The sequence below is a fragment of the Ciconia boyciana genome, chromosome 20, assembly GCF_034638445.1.
Source record: "Ciconia boyciana chromosome 20, ASM3463844v1, whole genome shotgun sequence".
Lineage (NCBI taxonomy): Eukaryota > Metazoa > Chordata > Aves > Ciconiiformes > Ciconiidae > Ciconia > Ciconia boyciana.
In genome coordinates, this window is record NC_132953.1 from 466,822 (window position 1) to 484,689 (window position 17,868).

Genomic DNA, 17,868 nt, shown 5'->3' on the forward strand with positions numbered 1-17,868 from the left:
ATGCGGGGGGCGGCGGGGCGAAGCGGGGGCTCCGGGGCCTCGGCGGTCGGCGGGGGCTCGGCGGCGAGGGGGGTCCGGCGAGCGCCTGGCGGCCCCTGCAAGCAAGGAGAGAGCCGTCAGCCCTGGGCCTGCACCCTGCCTGCACCCTGCACCCTGCCTGCACCCTGCCTGCACCCTGCACCCTGCCTGCACCCTGCTCCTGCACCCTGCACCCTGCCTGCACCCTGCACCCTGCTCCTGCACCCTGCACCCTGCCTGCACCCTGCTCCTGCACCCTGCACCCTGCCTGCACCCTGCACCCTGCCTGCACCCTGCTCCTGCACCCTGCCTGCACCCTGCCTGCACCCTGCACCCTGCCTGCACCCTGCTCCTGCACCCTGCTGCTGAAACCTGCACCCTGCCTGCACCCTGCTCCTGCACCCTGCCTGCACCCTGCCTGCAGCCTGCACCCTGCTCCTGCAGCCTGCCTGCACCCTGCCTGCACCCTGCACCCTGCACCCTGCCTGCATCCTGCTCCTGCACCCTGCCTGCACCCTGCTGCTGAAACCTGCACCCTGCCTGCACCCTGCCTGCACCCTGCACCCTGCCTGCACCCTGCCTGCACTCTGCTCCTGCACCCTGCACCCTGCCTGCACCCTGCTCCTGCACCCTGCCTGCACCCTACTCCTGCACCGTGCTCCTGCACTCTGCCTGCACCCTGCCTGCACCCCGCTGCTGCAGCCTGCGCCCTGCCTGCACCCTGCTTCTGCATCCTGACTGCACTCTGCCTGCACCCTGCCTGCACCCTACTCTTGCACTCTGCCCACAGCCTGCCTGCACCCTGCCCACACGCCATCCATGCCCTGCTCCTGCACCCTGCTGCTGCATCCTGCACCCTCTCCGTGCCCTGTTCCCTCCCTGCCACCACTCCTGCCTGCACCCTGCCCACGCCCTTCTCCTGCAGCTTGCACCCTCGCCATGCCCTCCCCCACACCCTGCCCGCGTCCTGCCCGTGCCCTACTTGCAGCCCACCCACAACCTGCCTGCACCTTGCCCGTGCCCTGCTCCGGCACCCTCGGCCTGCCTGCCTCCCACTGCTGCCTGCCTCCCACTGCTGCCTGCAGCCTGCCCTCGCCCAGCCCCATCCCAGCGGCCGGGAGGGCCCGGGGGGGCCAGAGGGGCTCCCCGGGGCAGAGGACCCCGCTGGAGGGCACGGGGTGAACCCAGCTCACCTGGGGCTGCAGCCCATGCCCGGGGTGCGAGCCTGCTCAGCCCGCCCAAGGAGGCAGCAGGAACCAGCTTCACGGCCCCGGAACGGGCAGCTGCTTCCCCCCTGCGTCCCCCCAGAATCCCCCCGCGTCCCCCCTGAATCCCCACTGTGTCCCCCCTGCATCCCAGTTGCATCCCGGCTGAATCCCCACTGCTTCCCCACTGCATCCCCCCTGAACCCCCACTGCATCCCAGTTGCATCCCCACTGAATTCTCACTGCATCCCAGTTGTATCTCGGCTGAATCCCCACTGCTTCCCCACTGAACCCCCACTGCATCCCAGTTGCATCCCCACTGCATCCCAGTTGCATCCCCACTGCATCCCCACTGCATCCCAGTTGCATCCTCACTGAATCCCCACTGCATCCCAGTTGTACCTCGGCTGAATCCCCACTGCATCCCCACTGCATCCCAGTTGCATCCCCCCTGAACCCCCACTGCATCCCAGTTGCATCCCGGCTGAATCCCCCTGCATCCCCATCATATCCCCCCCGCATCCGCACCACATCTCCGCTGCATCCCAGTCGCATCCCAGTCGCATCCCCGCCACGCACACGTGGCCGAGCCGGCAGCAAGACCTCCCCGCCGCTAACCCCAAACCAACCTCCCCGTAGCCGGGGCCGTTCCCCGCTCGCCACGCCGGCACGGCACGGCACGGCACGGCCCGGCACGGGGCACGGCACAACCACCCCCCGGGCCCCGATACCACGCGGCCTCGGCACCGTGGGCGCTTTTTAAATTTACCTTTTCCTGCCAGGAGACTGTGACACAGGCTTTTAAAAATAGCATGTGCTGAGGCGAGGCGTTCGGGGTGGTGTTGCTAAGGGAGAAATTCGATTCAAATCTAGGGCTTCGCCTTCCCATGCTAACTACTACGGCGTGCTCCCAAAATTAGGGCAGGCAGGGGCTGCCTGCCTGCTGCCTGCCCGCGTGCTTTCACCTCTTGGGAAGAAAAACCCCTTCTCCATCCCGAATCGGCGCGGGGAAGGACGCTCGGAGCAGCGCCCTTGTAAAAACGACCCGATTTGGGGGAGATTTGGGCCGTACCTAGTCGCCGTTGCGGAGGTCACCGCCGCGGGTGCTGTTGGCGCACTCGGCGTCCTTGGTTTTCCGATCGATCTCACCCCCTTTGATCTTCTTGCGGGTCATATGGCCGCGGAAACTAGCCTGGATCTTGGCGGCCGCCGCGTTGGCGTCGGGATCGTCCAAGGGGATGTCCAGGATGTCCTCGTCCAGCTTCGTGCAGGCTCCCTCCTGCCGGCGGCAACGGGAGGGTTATGGCCGGTGGCACCCCAAAAAGGGCATCCCCCCTCCAATTTAATCCGTCCGATAAGGTCCCAAATTGGCCGCTGTGCTAAAAATGAGGGTCCTTTGCTAAAAGTTAGGGTTCTTTGCTAAAAATGAGGGTCCTTCAGCTAAAAATGAGGGTTCTTGGCTAAAATTGGGGGTCCTTCGCTAAAAATGGGGGTCCTTTGCTAAAAGTTAGGGTTCTTTGCTAAAAATGAGGGTCCTTGGCTAAAAATGAGGGTTCTTTGCTGAAAATTAGCGTCCTTCGCTAAAAATGGGGGGCCTTGGCTAAAAGTTAGGGTCCTTTGCTAAGAATGAGGGTCCTTTGCTAAAAATTAGGGTCCTTGGCCAAAAATGAGGGTTCTTTGCTAAAATTGGGTGTCCTTTGCTAAAAATCAGGGTCCTTTGCTAAAAATGAGGGTCCTTGGCTAAAAATTAGGATCTTTGGCTAAAAATGAGGGTCCTTTGCTAAAAATCAGGGTTCTTTGCTAAAAATGAGGGTCCTTTGCTAAAAGTGAGGGTCCTTGGCTAAAAATTAGGATCTTTGGCTAAAAATGAGGGTCCTTTGCTAAAAATGAGGGTTCTTCTCTAAAAATGAGGGTCCTTTGCTAAAACTTAGGGTCCTTAGCCAAAAATTAGGGTTCTTTGCTAAAATTGGGTGTCCGTTGCTAAAAATCAGGGTCCTTTGCTAAAAATGAGGGTCCTTGGCTAAAAATTAGGATCTTTGGCTAAAAATGAGGGTTCTCTGCTAAAAGTGAGGGTCCTTGGCTAAATATTAGGGTCCTTTGCTAAAAATGAGGGTTCTGGGCTAAAAATTAGGCTGTTTGGCTAAAAAATTGGTTCTTTGCTAAAAGTGAGGGTCCTTGGCTAAAAATCAGAGTCCTTGGCTAAAAATGAGGGTCCTGGGCTAAAAATTAGGATCTTTGGCTAAAAAATAGGGTTCTTTGCTAAAAGTGAGGGTCCTTGGCTAAAAATGAGGGTCCTTGGCTAAAAACGAGGGTCCTGGGCTAAAAACGAGGGTCCTTTGCAGGGGTCTCGGGGGGGTTGCAGCCGAAGGCGCGGCGGGGGCAGCTGCTTCCCCCCCTGCTCATCCCTCAGTCCCCCGCCCCGGAGCACCCGGCTGCAAGAAGCCGGCCCCAGCCAGCCCCATTGGGGCCGGATCCTGCTTCCCCGAGGGGTGTGATGGAGGGAGAGGAGCATCCATGGGAGCAGAGGGTGGGGTTTTTTTGGGGGGTGTTGTGGATTTTTGGCACAGAAGGGGGGTCACGCTGCGCAAGCTGAGCTGGCCGTGCCTCAGTTTCCCCTTTCCCTTGCATCCTCCTGCATCCCCGCTCAGGGCTTTGGCGGAAAACAGCAGGAAATTTGGGAAGGGGGTGATGTTGGAGCAGGGAGGGAAAAAGCCCCCCCCCAAGGATAAATCACTGCAGCCCCCTCCCCTCCTGCCGCATCCCACCGGAGCGGTTGGACCCGGCACCGAGCTCTAGGTGGGGGGGAAAAAAAAAACCATGGGAAAACCAAATGAGATGGGAGCGAGCCGGCGTCGGATGCTGCGGTGTCGGCAGGGGTGTGGGTGCATCCTTTGCATCGCCCCGGGAGCGCTTTAAAGGAGGGGGTTTTTTTTTGGGGGGGGGGTATTTGGAAGCTGTAGATTTGGGGGGGGGTTGATGCTCTTCCCCTCGGAGCGTGCCGTGGCTCCGCAAAGTTGCTCGGGTTGTTTTACTGTCGCGAAAGGTGAAGGGAGCAAAGAGACCGGCGGCGGCTCAAGTGACGGGTCCGAGGTGGAAATGATATGTCCAGGGTGGAAATGTTATAGCCAGGGCTGGAAATCCTATAGCCAGGGGAGAAATCCTATATCTGGGGGAGAGGAAATCCTATAGCCAGGAGAGAAATCCTATATTCCAGGGAGAAAACCTATATATGAGGGAGGAAACCTATATCCAAGGGAGAAATCCTATATGCAGGGGGAGGAAATCCTATATGCAGGAGAGAAATCCTATATGCAGGGGAGAAATCCTATGTTCAGGGGAGAAATCCTATATACAGGTGGGGAAAACCTATATATAGGGGAGAAATCCTATATTCATGGGAGAAAACCTATATACGGGGGGGGGCATATCCTATATCCAGGGGAGAAATCCTATATCCAACAGAGAAATCCTATATTTAGGGGAGAAATCCTACATCCAGGGGAGAAATCCTACATCCAGGGGGTGAAAACCTCTATCCAGAGAGAGAAAACCTATATCCAGAGGGAGAAATCCTATATGCAGGGGGTGAAAACCTGTATCCAGGGGAGAAATCCTATATCCAAGGGGGGAAACCTACATCTGGAGGGAGATAATCCTATATGCAGGGGAGAAATCCTATATGGGGGGTGGGAATCCTATGTTCAGGGGAGAAATCCTATATCCAGGGGGGAGAAATCCTATACCAGGGTGGGCTTTGCCTCTTTGGAGGTGCCCAGGAGGGGAGATGGGGGCTTCTCTCCGTGCTGCCAAGATGAGCAGGAGGGAAAAAGGGGGCGAAAAGGGAAAAAAAGGGGGAAAAAGGGAAAAGAATGGGGAAAAGGGGGGGGGGAAGTGGGGGAAAAAGGGGGGAAAGGGGGAAAGGATGTGGTTTTCCGCCGGATCAGCTCCCCAAGCCGGCTGGCGGCCGGGCAGCGAGGGTGCTCACCCTTGGGTGCGGACGCGGAGGTGCAGCCTCCTGCTCCCCCCAATTTATCCCTTTATCCATCAGCAACCCCCGATCCCGCCTGGAGAGTCATTCTGGGGGGAGAAAAGCAGAACCCCCCGTCTGGCCTCTGGATTTGGGGACAGGGGGGACTTTCCTGACCGGGGTACGGGGTGGCTGCCGGCCCCGGCGGGACGGATCCTGAACCGGTGCGAAATGGGAGGAGGGGGCTTGGGGGGGGGGCCCGGGGGTTTGCGGCAGCGGTGGGCGAGGACACGGAGTTGGCTGAGCTCTTGGGTGCAGCACCCATCGCAGCATCCCCCCTTGCAAATACCCCCCCCAAAACCTCCATCGCCACCCTAAATCCCCTCCGCCGCCCCCGTACCCCGCTTCAGGGCGGCGAGGCCAATAATAATAATAATACTACTACTAATAAATTAAATGCAGAAAAGCGAGATGCTGGGGGGGGGAAAAGGGGGACCTACGTTGCAGCAGTCCATGGCGGAGGACGGGTGGGTGGCCAGCGATGGGCGAGGGGCTCCGGCAGGGTCTCGCTTCCCCGGCAGCTCTCCCGGCGCGGGTGGCAAGTTGAGCGGAGCCGCTTGCCTACGTAATGCGCTTTCCTCCGGGTGAGCCTATCAGCCCTACACCCCTGCCAGGCTTTTGGAGAAAGGGAGGGGGGAGTGTGTGTTTCTTATTTTTTTTTTTTCTTTTTCTTTTTTTTTTAACCTCCTCCAATTTTATTTCGCAGCCTCCGACTCCCTCCTAACGCTTAAAGGAGCCGGGCGGCTCGCGTCGGGAGTTTCGCGGAATATGAAAATTACAGGCAGAGGAAGCGAGAAAATATTGAACGGCGCTTTCGGGTCTCGCCCTCGGCGTGGCGGGTTTCACAGGGCCGTGCCGAAATTTGCAGTGATTTTTTTTGGAGGGGGGCAAAGCCGCAGCAAAGAGGGGTGATGGGTTATTTTTTTTGGGGGGGGGATGCCCGCAGCGATGCTGGAGCGGGGCTTTGCCCCCCCAACTCCCCGGGTTTGTTCACACGGGGGGGACAAAACCTTCACGACCTGCTTAGGGCTTGGTCCTGAAGGAGGGTGAGGATGAGGATGGCGAGGATGAGGATGGCGAGGATGAGGATGGCGAGGATGAGGACAGGGAGGATGAGGATGGCGAGGATAAGGATGGTGAGGATGAGGATAGCGAGGATGAGGACGGCGAGGATGAGGATGGCGAGGATGAGGATGGCAAGGGAGGGCGGGTACGGAGGGACACTGTGTCCCACCGAGCACCCGCTGAAGGCCAGGGGTGATGCGCCCAAACGCGTGCTCCACGCAGAGGAGGGGGCTCCGCTTTTGGGGTTCCGGGGTCCCTTCCCTGCTCGCAGGAGCATCCCACCCCCCAAATTTGGGGTGTTTTCCAGCCAGACCTGCAAACCCAGCCATTTTTCCAGCCCTCGGTGCTACCTGCGGACCCCGCTTTCGCCCTCCGACCACGCCGAGGTGCCGGGGCCGGCGGGGCGAGACGGGGGGACCCCAGGAAAGAGGGGGGGCCCCCGGGGCGATGCGGGGGGCTGCAGCCCGCAGCCCTCCACATCGCCCGCCTCGCTCGCCTCTAATCCAGGTTTGGGAGTTGCTAAGCAACTGCATAAGTCGCCCGTGGGCTCCGTGTGCCGATGCCGGCTCTGGCTGGCCCCCGAAACACGGCGTGGCCCCCCCAGCCGGGCACCGGCACCCCCGGCCCGCCGGCACAGTCGGGCCTCACCGGCTCTCCCCGGCCGGGCTCGCTCACGGGGCTGCGTCCTGCTCGGGGGTCTGGTGGCACTGACCTTCCTCTTTGCCATCACTGGCATCATCATCATCACCGTCAGCGTTAGCATCCCGGTCCCGTTGACATCACCGTCCCCATTCCCGGCACTGTCACCGTCCCCGCTGCTGCCACCAGCCCTGTCACTATCCCCATCCCCATCACCTCCACCACCATCCCCGTCCCCATCTCCACCGTCGTCCCTGTCCCCATCCTCATCATCATCCCCTTCCCTGTCCCCATCATCATCCCCGTCATCATCCCCAGCCCCATCCCTGTCCCCATCCCCATCCCCAACTTCAACCCCACCGTCTCTGTCCCCATGCTCATCCCCATCCCCAACCCCATCATCATCTTTGTCCCCATCCCTGTCCCCGTTACCATCCCCATCATCACCTCCATCCCTGTCCCCGTCCTTGTCCCCAACCCCATCCCTGTCCCTGTCCCCATCCCCGTCATCACCTCCATCCCTGTCCCCCTCCTTGTCCCCGTCCCCATCCTTGTCCCCATCCCCATCCCTGTCCCTGTCCCCATCCCCGTCATCACCTCCATCCCTGTCCCCATCCCTGTCCCTATCATCAGCCTTGTCCCTGTCCCCATTCCCATCCCCATCCCTGTCCCCATCACCATCCCTGTCCCTGTCACCATCCCCATCATCGCCTCCATCCCTGTCCCCATCCCAATTGTCAGCCCTGTCCCTGTCCCCATCCTCATTCCCATCCCCATCCCTGTCCCCATCACCATCCCCATCATCACCTTCATCCCTGTCCCCGTTCACATCCCCATCCCTGTCCCCATCACCATCCCCATCATCGCCTCCATCCCTGTTCCCATCCCTATCGTCAGCCCTGTCCCTGTCCCATCCCTGTCCCCACCCCACCCCATCCCACCCCAGGGAGGGTGCAGCCCACCCCTCGACCGCTTCACCCCACTTCACTGCCTGACGGGGGTCACCCACTCCCCCTCCAGCAGCACCCAGGCACCCAAACCCCGCACCCGGGGACACGGGTGCTCCCCAAGCATCCCTCGATTCCCCCCCAGCTGTCGGCACCCGGCTCTCCCCACCGGAGCCGCTTTTCCACCGCCACCTCTTCCCACCGGCACAGCGCGGGGGGGCGAAAATAGCTCTGCTCCAGAAAACCCTGCTCCGGCTTCCAGGCGAAGCCTCGGCCGCTCCGCCGGGATCTTTAGACGGGAAAACAAACCCTCTCCCTTTTATTTGAGACCCTCCGGATCCATCGCTGCCTGCCGCGGCGAGGGAAGACGGGGTGTTTTTGGGGGAGCCAAGCGGGAAGGGTTTTCGGGGTGACTCGTGCATCAAGAATCTGGGAAAATTAGCCCCAAAACTGGGATGTAAAACGCTGGGAGGATCATCCCGGTACCATTAAACCCCCCCAAAATGCCCCAAAACGGAGGGTTTGGCAACAGTTTCGATGCAAGAGTGGATGGGACCCTCCTTGCTCCCCGAAACTTGCTCCGGCCACGGCCCCCCGGTCCTGGCAGAGCCACCGAGCGCCGGCGTCTCCCGCAGGCTGCGGCTGCGGAGGAGGGACGCGAAATGCCAGAACATTTCTAATCATTAACGGCGGGTTTTGAGCCCGTTCCAGCCTCTGCGTTTATTCCTCCCCGGGCCCCTTCATCCCAGAAAACAACCCAGGGAGCAACATGGGGGGGGGGTGAAGGAATATTGGGGTGATGCTTTTCATCTCCAACATCTGGGGTGCTCCAACATCTCCTAAATCTGAATCCCGATCAAATAACTCGCATTTTGGAAGCGTATTTTTGGGGGCAAATTTGGGCAAGACGCCGTTGGAAACATCCCGCCGTCGCGGTTTGAGATGGTAGCACCGAGGTGTTAAAAAATCCTTAAAAAATTTAAAAAAAAAAATTTAAAAAGGGGGGGATTTGACGCTGGAAAGGTGCCCTGGGCGGGCAGCTTTGCCGGCTGCCGAAGCGGGAGCCGGCAGCCGGCGAGGCGGTGCTGAGGGTGGGGGGGTCAAGGCGTAGCCGCTTGGCATCGGCCCCGGCGTGGGGTCCCCGCCAGCTTTTTTTTTTTCCCCAATTCCTCCTTCCTGTTTTTCCCAGGGGAGCCGCCACCGTGCCCCGTGCCACCGTGGGCGAGTGCCGCACGCCGCATATGGCCGGCTCCCCCCGGGGAAAAACACGAAGGGGAGGCGGGCGGGGGGGAGGCGAAATCAGGGTGAGCGTGGGTGGGGGGGTGCAGTCCCCCCCCCCTAAAAAAAAAGAGCAGCCGGTTTCGACGCAAACCCTATGGCCCCTTTAATTTTCGGCGCCGGTTGGGATTTTGAAACCACTTCGGATGGGAAAACCTGAATTTCGGCGATTGGAATGGGATGGGGGGGCCTCCCCCGTGCTCCCCAAAATGCCGGGGAGGCTGAAATGCTCTTGGCAGAAGAGGAGCAATGTCACACCCCTCCTTCACGCGGGGACGCTATTAAATTTTTGACAACCTCCAGGGATGCAGGGGCCTAAATATAGAGCCTTAAAATATCATCTCGAGCTCAGCCCAGCTCCTAAACCCGGGTTTTTTTTAGGGAAGAAATCTCAGGTGAGAGTCGCTAATAACGGCGGGGACCTCATTAATAAAAATTCTCATTAAAAAAGCGCCGCAGGGGTGGGACGGGAGATTATCGCTCGCCCCCAAGAGAAGGGCAGGAGCCTGGCGGGGGAAATGGAGGGGATTTTGAGTCGTGGCACCTTGTTTTGGGTTCGGATGCTGCCGAACGGGGGATTTGGGGCGAGCGCTCGGGTTGGGCGCCCAGGGAGGCGTCCCTTTTAAAGAGGGTTACGGGGGCTCGCTCCCCGTGGGCCGTGGGTTTGCTCCTCTCCGCTGCGTCACGGTGAGGATTTTGGGGAAGGAATCACGGCGTGTCGGTGCTGCTGGGTGCCGGCAGCTCCTCCTGATGCTGTTTTGGGCTGAAATAGCCTTGTTTTGGGTGCGGGCGCTGGGTGCCTTACCGTGTCTGTGGACGCGACGCTGCCTGCCTGCTCCCCTGCCTTGTCCTCCTCCTTCTCCTTGTCCGCTTTCTCCTCGTCCTTCTCCGGTTCCTGGAGGAAAAGCAGGAAAACCTAAAATTTAGCGGGGCCGGGGTGGGTGCGGGGTCCCAGCCCTTCGCCCTGGGCACCCCAAATTCTGCAGCGGGGGACGGAGGGGCGGGCAGGGAGGGCAGCCTACCTGGAAAAGGGGCTGGGCGAGAAGCTCGTCCTCCAGCCGGGCTCCCCACGCCGCTGGGTCAGCCGAGCCCGCTGGGGAAGGAGGAGGCTTGATGCCACGTGGGATGGGCACGCGGGGCAGGCCTGACACCCCAGGGATGGGCACGCGGGGCAGGGCTGGGGGCTCAAGGGTTGGGCAAGGTGCAAAGTCCCCTGGGATGGGCGCAAGGGGCAGGTTGCGGTGCCCTGAGCAATGGGCGCGTGGGGCAGGCACGAGGCCGTGGGCGATGGGCACGTGGGAGAGGTGCGACGGCCCGGGCAACAGGCACACAGGGCAGACGTGGCACCACACAGGATGGGCACACGGGGCAGGCCTGACACCCTGGGTGATGGGCACACGGGGCAGGCTTGACACTCTGGGCGATGGGCGCAAGTGCAGGCCTGACACCCTGGGTGATGGGCGCAAGGGGAAGGCCTGACACCATGGGCGATAGGCACACAGGGCAGGCACGACGCCATGGGCGATGGGCACACAGGCAGGCCTGACACCCTGGGTGATGGGCACACGCGGCAGGCGTGATGCCATGCAGGACGGGCGGGCAATGCAGCGTGGGACAGGGGATGGAGGTGCAGGGGTGGGTGCTGCTGGGCCGGGCCACTCACCCTCTCTCTGCTGCAGCAGCGTTTGGAAGTGCTGAGCAGCAAAGGCCACCACGTCCGTGGGCTGCGCCCGCAGCACCTCCAGTGCCAGCCCCTCCAGCAGGTTTCGGAAGCCGGCGGGCAGCCGCACGGTGGTTCTGGAGGAGGGGATGGACATGGCCGCCTCTCCCGGGCCCGCTGCAGCGGCACAACCGGGGTTAGCCGCGACCCGCACCCCCGCAGTCCCGACCGGGCAGAGCCGGGACTCGAACCCGCGGCCCAAAGGATGAGCGAGGGTGAGGGGGGCAGCGCTGCCGCTAGGGGGCGCTCCCCTTCCCGCCCGCAGCGCCTGCGCACGGCCGCCTCTAACTGCGCGTGCGCGGCGGCTGTCCGGGCAGGGAGGGGTGAGCGGTCGCAGAGGGCCCCGGACCCCCGGTTCGCCCGGGTTCCCCCCGGTTCCCCCCGGTTCCCCCCACCGCGGCCGCACCCCGTTTCCTCGGCCCCGCGCCCCTAGCCCCAACCCCGGCCCCTTCCCTCCGTCCCTCCCCTCCCACCCGGCCAGGCCGCGCCGGCGCCTTTGGCCGCGGTGAAGACGCTGTCGCTTGGCAACCGCCCCCCCCCCCGCCGGCGGCGCGTGCCCAGGCCACGCCCCCAGGTGCTTGTCACGCCCACAAGGGGCGGGGCCTGGCGGGGGGCGGGGCCTGGCGGGGCCTGGGGGCCCGGTGCCACCCCGCCCCGTTGTCGCCCCCCAGGATGGCGGCGTGGGCGCTGCTGGCGCTGGCTCCGGTGGCGGCAGGTAAAGGGCCGGGGGGGCTGGCGCCGCACCCACAGCCCCGCGGGCACCCTCCGCAGCCCGGGACCTCCCCGGGCGGGACCTCCCCGAGCCCTGCTTCGGGGCCCTTGGCACCCCCCGAGCCCCGCTTTGAAGCCTTTGGTAACCCCCGAGCCCCACCTGGATGCCCTTGGTAGCCCCCGAGCCCGGCTTCGGGGCCCTTTGCACACCCCGAGCCCCGCTTCGGGGTCCTTGGCACCCCCTAAACCCCGCTTTGATGCCTTTGGCACCCTCCCAGCCCCACTTCAAAGTCTTTAGCATCCCCCTGAGCCCAGCTTTGATGTCCTTGGCATCCCCCCAGCCCCGCTTTGGGGTCCTTGGCATCTCCCGAGCCCAGCTTTGATGCTCTTGCTATCCCTGGAGCCCCACGTCAGGGCCCTTTGCACCCCCTGAGCCCCTTTGATGCCCTTCTCACACCCCTAGAGCCCCACTTCGGGGTCCCTGGCATCCCCCGAGCCCCGCCTTGATGCCCTTGCTACCCCCAGAGCCCCACTTCAGGGCCCTTTGCACCCCCTAAGCCCAGCTTCGATGCCCTTCGCACCCCCGAGCCCCACTTTGATACTCTTGGCATCCCCCTGAGCCCCGCTTTGAAGCCCTTGGCACCCCCGAGCCTCGTTTCGATGCTCTTGGCACCCCCCCAGCCCCATTTTGATGCCCTTTGCACCCCCATAGCCCCACTTTGACAGCCTCGGCAGCCCCTGAGCCCCGCTTTGATGCCCTCGGCACCCCAGCCCCATTTTGATGCCCTATGTACCCACCTGAGCACCACTTTGACACCCTCGGCACCCCCAGCCCCACTTTGGGGCCCTTGGCATCCCCCCCAGCCCCTCTTCGACACCCTTTGCACCCCCCAGCCCCTCTTTGATGCCCTTGGCACATCGCTCCCACCGTGGGACGATGCTTTACGTAAGGCGGGAGTCGCATGCGGCTCCTCGGCGGCATCTCGTGGGCTCTCCTCCCTTCCCTCCTCCCAGACGCTTTTTATAGCCTCCAGTCTCTTCCCCGGCGTCTCGGTTTTTTATTTTTTTTAATTTTTTTTTCCTCCGACTCGTTTTTTTATGTAACTCGTCCTTCCTGGAGCCTCGTTGCATGAGACGGTGGGACCAGTGATGCGGCTGATTTCTGAGAGGCCGAGGACATTGTTTCTTTCCTTCATTAAACCCAGCCTGGGATGAGCTGCGGAGGAGATGGGGCTCTGTGAGCCCCAGTTTGATCGCTACAGTGGGGATCACTGCCCAGATCGCCTTTCCATGCCCTGCAAACATTGCCCCAGCCCCCTTTCAAGCCTGGTTTTATTTTCGCACCCCAAAAATGGGGCTTTTGGGGATGCCAGGGCTGAGACCTCTGCTTCCCCCCCTGCTGAAGGCACCTTTGCTGGTGCCACGTGCCTGGTGTTTCCCATCCCACCGCTCGCCAAGCTTTTCTTTGCAAGGGAAAAATATGTCAGAACATATTTATTTGCAAGGCTGGGCTGGTGGAAACGCTCCCATACTGTTATTAGAAGAATTTTTACCGAAATCTGTATCCAAACTTGGTGTAACACAAGCTCCCGTGGTTTGGGAGGTGACTTCCCTCGTAGGGCTGGGCTCTCTTGGGGACTCCAAATCCTTCTGCTTCCTCAGCTCCTTGCTTGATTTGGTTGATCAAGACTGAAGGAAGCGGTAAATTAAAGCGGCATTGCAGATAATCTGTATTTAAAAGGGAGTCGGAGGCCGCGCAGGGATTTTTTTCATTGGTTTTTGCCTCTTGGAGATGATGTTTGCGCCGTCTGTTGATCCTAGGGGCGATGCTTGGCTTCGCGTCCTACTACGGCGACCACATGGTGTTGCAGAAGGAGCCGGCGGGGGCCGTGGTGTGGGGCTACGGGGAGCCGGGGGCCACGGTGACTGTTGCTCTCTCCGGGGACGGTGGCGTCATCGTCATGAAGAAGACGGCACGAGTTAAAGGTCGGTCCTGAACCCTCGCCGGGCAACTGGGGCCGGTGGTTTTGGTGGCCGAGGAGCGCGTCCGAGCCCAAATCGGACCTGCTGGTGGGGTGGGGGCTGCTGTCCGCAGCCCCATCGCCCCTGGGTTTGTCCCACCACTGCTCTGGGGTTGTTGCAGAGGTGACGGTGACACCTCCAGCTCGTGCACCCCTGGGGCCGTGCTTTCCCCTTCTCTGGGAGATCTAGGGGGGGAGTTCAGCCATCCCCCTCCTCGCCACGCCGGCCTTTGCTCACTTCGGTTTCCCAACAGCGGGATCCCATGGGTGCCGAGCGGGAGCTGAGCTGCCGCTGGAGTGGGTGGCACCGCGTAGGCTTGAGCCGAAGGATGAGGCTGCGGAGGGGAGAGGAGGGGGACTTAGCTCCTCTCCCTGTCAAAACCATCTCCAGGGAAATCTCCAGAGCGCTCCTGGCTTCTTTTTTTTGGATGTATCCCCTCCTCGGAGGATCCTGCCGGGGATCTCTAAGCCCCGAAGGATGGCGCCTCTCCAGTCAGAGCCTTCCTCGAGGCTGGGAGGGCTTGGAGGCATCTCCAGTCTCACCCAGCGGCCTCATTCCCTGCCTAGTGAGTCGGGGGGCTGCTCGTCGCCTTCGGGAGGGTGAAACTGCTGCCTAAAGGGCTCCTCCACCAGCTGGAGAGCCCGGAGGCGTCTTGCGAGAAAGCAGCGATCCGCCGCTACCGGGAGATCTGCAGGATCCGGCCCCAGCCGGGCCAGAAAATCCACGCTAAGCTCCAGCAGAATATCTTTACGCCTCGATTCGGCGCCTCTAAAATTAGCTGGAGACATCTCGGTGTCACACACACCAAGCTGCTCCTGTAATCCCGGTTCCTCCCAGCAGCTTCTGCTCTGACACACATTTGTCTTCGAGATTTTCTTTTTAACCCCTAAGTTCCTGCAGGAGGAGAGACCCTCTGATGGCAGAGAGCTTCCAAAATTCATTTCCCCCAGCCCAGCTCTGCAGTGGGGAAGCTTTCCCTCGTTGCCTGTCCATCCCCACCAGTTGTTGGCCACTCATCCCGCCTCTTCACGAAGGACTTGAGGTCCTCGTAGGGGTCGTGAAAGACAAACACCATGCTCTTCTTCCAGGACCTTCTAGGACGTGGACAACTGTCCTGGACCCTATGGATCAAGGCGGTCCCTACGCGCTGACGGCCGGGCAGGGCTCGGAGAACGTGACGCTGCGGGACGTCTACTTTGGGGACGTGTGGCTTTGCAGCGGCCAGAGCAACATGGCAATGACGGTCTTGCAGGTAAGTCCCCACGGCACGGCCCGATCCTGCCAGCTCAGGCAGGGCTCAGGCAGGGAAGCGCCTCGCACGCTCCCGACCCTTCCCTAGATCGCCAACGCCAGCCAGGAGCTCGCCACCGCCGCTCGCTACCCCTACGTCCGCGTCTTCGCCGCAGCGCCCGCCCGCTCCGACGTGGAGCTGGAGGACCTGGGGCGAATTGACTTGCCATGGTCCATCCCGACGGCTGGTGAGTGCAACGTGCCACCAAAAAAAAGCCTGGAAATGGGCCTTCCCCCCCCCCCTTTTTCCTTTGCAGCCCACTGTTTCTTGAACAGAAAACCTGGGCCATGGGAATTTCACCTACTTCTCGGCCGTCTGCTGGTTGTTGGGGCGCTACCTCTACGAGGCTCTGCGGTACCCCATCGGGCTGGTGGAGGCGGCCTGGGGGGGCACCCCCATCGAGGCCTGGTCCTCCCGAAGGGCTCTGCGGGTGTGCGGGCTGCCGGAGGACGCAGGGAGGTGAGAGAAAACGCAGGAGAAACACCTCCTGCCCCGTGCCACACTGCTTTTGGGGGGGTATCCTCACCCCCGCCGCTCTCGGGGGGCATCCCCCAACCCTTCCCATCCCACCTCCTCTTCCGGAGCATCCCCGGAGCCCCGCTGTGCATCGTTTTGCCCCACTCTGGGTAAAATCCCCCCCGCTGCCGAGAGCGTAGGGCACATCTCGGTGGGTAAAGGGGGCGGCGGGGGGAAAAGGGGGACCCCAGGGCTCCCCTTTTGCACGGCCCTTGCTTTAACCGTGCAAGGCTGGGTCCTGAAGCCCCAGCTTCAGCACTGGCCTTGCATTTTGTACCCCCTTAAGCTCAGCTTTGTCTTCCAGCATCTCCCCGCACCCGCATCTCTCCGGCCCGCAAACGCCCTCCGTGCTCTGGAACGCCATGATCCACCCGCTGCTCAACATGACGCTGCGGGGTGTCGCTTGGTATCAGGGTAAGCCCCCCCCATTTTTTTTGCTTCCCTCCCCAACATGGAGCAGCCCCCCGCTATCTCCCCGGGCTCTCACTGACCCCTCGCTTTTGGGGACAGGTGAGGCCAACACCTTCCTGCACACGGACCGGTACAACTGCACCTTCCCCGCGCTCATCGCCGACTGGCGCTGGGCTTTCCACGCCGGATCGGCCGGGCAGACGGAGCCGCTCCTCCCGTTTGGCTTCGTGCAGGTGAGGGGGGAGGCGATGGGCAGGACCCCCACCCTCCCGTGGGGACGGCGTCGTGGTGCTCGGGGAGGTTTTACCCATCCTTTCGCACCCTGGAGGCCGCTTCCAAGCTGGCGGGAGGGAGAGGATGATGTAAACGTGCGGGTACATCCCGCCGGGGTGCCGAATGCCGGGCAGGGAGCACAGCAGCCGGTTTTGGGAGCGATGGCCAAGCCGCTTCCCCAGCTCCCCCGCCCCGACTCTGCCTTGCAGTTGTCCACCTATCGCCGGCAGAACCCGGACGACAGCTTCGCCCGTCTCCGCTGGCACCAAACGGCCGATATGGGGGTTGTCCCCAACGCCAGGATGCCCGGCACCTTCATGGCCGTGGCCATGGATCTGTGCGATGAGCACTCTCCCTACGGCAGGCGAGTCTCGGGCGGGGGCGAGGGTGTAGAGACGAAGCTTTCGGATACCAACCCCACCTCCCTCCTCTTCCTCGGCAGCATCCACCCCCGGGACAAGCAGAACGTGGCCCACCGGCTGCACCTGGGTGCCAGAGCTGTGGCGTACGGGGAGAAAGACCTGGTTTTCCAAGGGCCGTATCCCACCCGGGCCGTGCTGGAGGTGACCAGGGGTCTCCTGAACCTCACCTACAGCCAGGAGCTCGTCTGCCGTCAGAGGGACACGCGGGCGTTCGAGGTGAGGAGGGGGTGAAGCTTCCCCCGGGGCTGGAAGAGGGAAGCCCACCTTGACGGGAGGTTTCTCCCCCACCCAGGTCTGCTGCTCTAACCAGTCGTCCCCGTGCGGGTGGCTGCCGGCACCCGTGGTGGCGGCGGAGTCCCGCACGGTGACGCTGGCCCTGACCGGTTGCGGGACGCTGGTGCTGGGCTTGCGCTACGCCTGGGCCGAGTGGCCCTGCGAGTACGAGTCCTGCGCCCTCTACAACTCCCAGGGTCTGCCTGCACCCCCTTTCCTCGTGGACGCCCTGCCCGTAGGGGAAAGCCCGGGGCTCTCCGAAACAGCCGGAGGGAGGGAGCTGCTTCTCCTCCCCGGCTCCTGGAGCTCCCGGGGGATTTAGGTGAGGCGACAGCAGAGGGAGGTCAGACCTTTCGCGAAGCGGCTCAGGGCTGCTGGCACCATGGCTTTCGGGGAGGCGGCTGGCTTGATTACTGTCTTACTAATTAAATGCTTTCCAGCTCCTCTTTGGCCTGAAGTCAAGGCTGCAAGGGGAGGAAAAAAAAAAAAACCAACCAACCAAAAAAAAAAGCCCATTTAAAATGAAATTTCTGAAAAATGATGTTAAGACGAGCAGCAGCACACACTGAGGGGAGTGGAAGCCCTCACTGCTGCTCCTCCCTGCCTGCGGAGCTGGTCCTGGCCCCCCCGGGGACACCCCAGCCTCTTGGGGCACAGAGAGCTGACCCCATGGCAGGGTGCTCGCAGGATCCAGCGAGCAGCCTCCGCCTGCGGGGTGGAGAGGGGGGAGAGAGGAGCTCTGCCCCAAAAAATCCACAACCAAACGCTAAGACTGGGGCTGGGACACGGAGCTGCACAGGGCACGTTGCTTTGTAGCCGTAGTGAGTGCCCTCCACCTCCCGCTGTTAATAAAGTTAATAAAATGGCTCATTTTCTTCTCAGATCCTTTTTTTCCTTCAGAGGAGCATCCCTTAGTCCTCCATTCTCTCCCTCCTGCCCTAACAGCAGGGAAATTTGTGTGGAAGAGGCGCGACGTGGCAGCTGGCGCTCGGAATAAGACACCCGAGTCTCTGCACAAAAAAAATTGATTGTTTAACCCTTTTTTGCTGG

At 61.8% G+C, this 17,868-nt stretch overlaps 2 protein-coding genes across 4 annotated transcripts; one reads left to right on the plus strand and one right to left on the minus strand.

Moving 5' to 3' along the window:
- Nucleotides 1-8: 8 nt before the first annotated feature.
- LOC140661914 (neurogranin) lies at nt 9-11,410 on the minus strand. Of its 3 annotated transcripts, XM_072884768.1 has the most exons (6): nt 11,373-11,410; nt 10,843-11,016; nt 10,202-10,272; nt 9,985-10,074; nt 2,296-2,502; nt 9-95 (listed from the first exon to the last, which is right to left on the minus strand). In XM_072884768.1, the coding sequence occupies exons 2-5, from the start codon at nt 10,994-10,996 to the stop codon at nt 2,296-2,298; spliced, it is 522 nt and encodes a 173-aa protein (XP_072740869.1). In that variant the 5' UTR covers nt 10,997-11,016; nt 11,373-11,410; the 3' UTR covers nt 9-95. The 3 variants fall into 3 exon arrangements, 2 of the variants coding, with proteins under 2 accessions (XP_072740869.1, XP_072740870.1); XR_012045933.1 differs by lacking the exons at nt 9-95; nt 10,202-10,272 and adding an exon at nt 2,056-2,068; XM_072884769.1 differs by lacking the exons at nt 9,985-10,074; nt 10,202-10,272; nt 10,843-11,016; nt 11,373-11,410 and adding an exon at nt 5,691-5,793.
- On the plus strand, nt 11,241-17,685 carry SIAE (sialic acid acetylesterase). Its single transcript, XM_072884770.1, has 10 exons — nt 11,241-11,614; nt 13,432-13,596; nt 14,721-14,884; nt 14,972-15,110; nt 15,199-15,382; nt 15,744-15,853; nt 15,950-16,083; nt 16,333-16,487; nt 16,566-16,761; nt 16,838-17,685. The coding sequence occupies exons 1-10, from the start codon at nt 11,572-11,574 to the stop codon at nt 17,138-17,140; spliced, it is 1,593 nt and encodes a 530-aa protein (XP_072740871.1). The 5' UTR covers nt 11,241-11,571; the 3' UTR covers nt 17,141-17,685.
- Nucleotides 17,686-17,868: the final 183 nt, after the last annotated feature.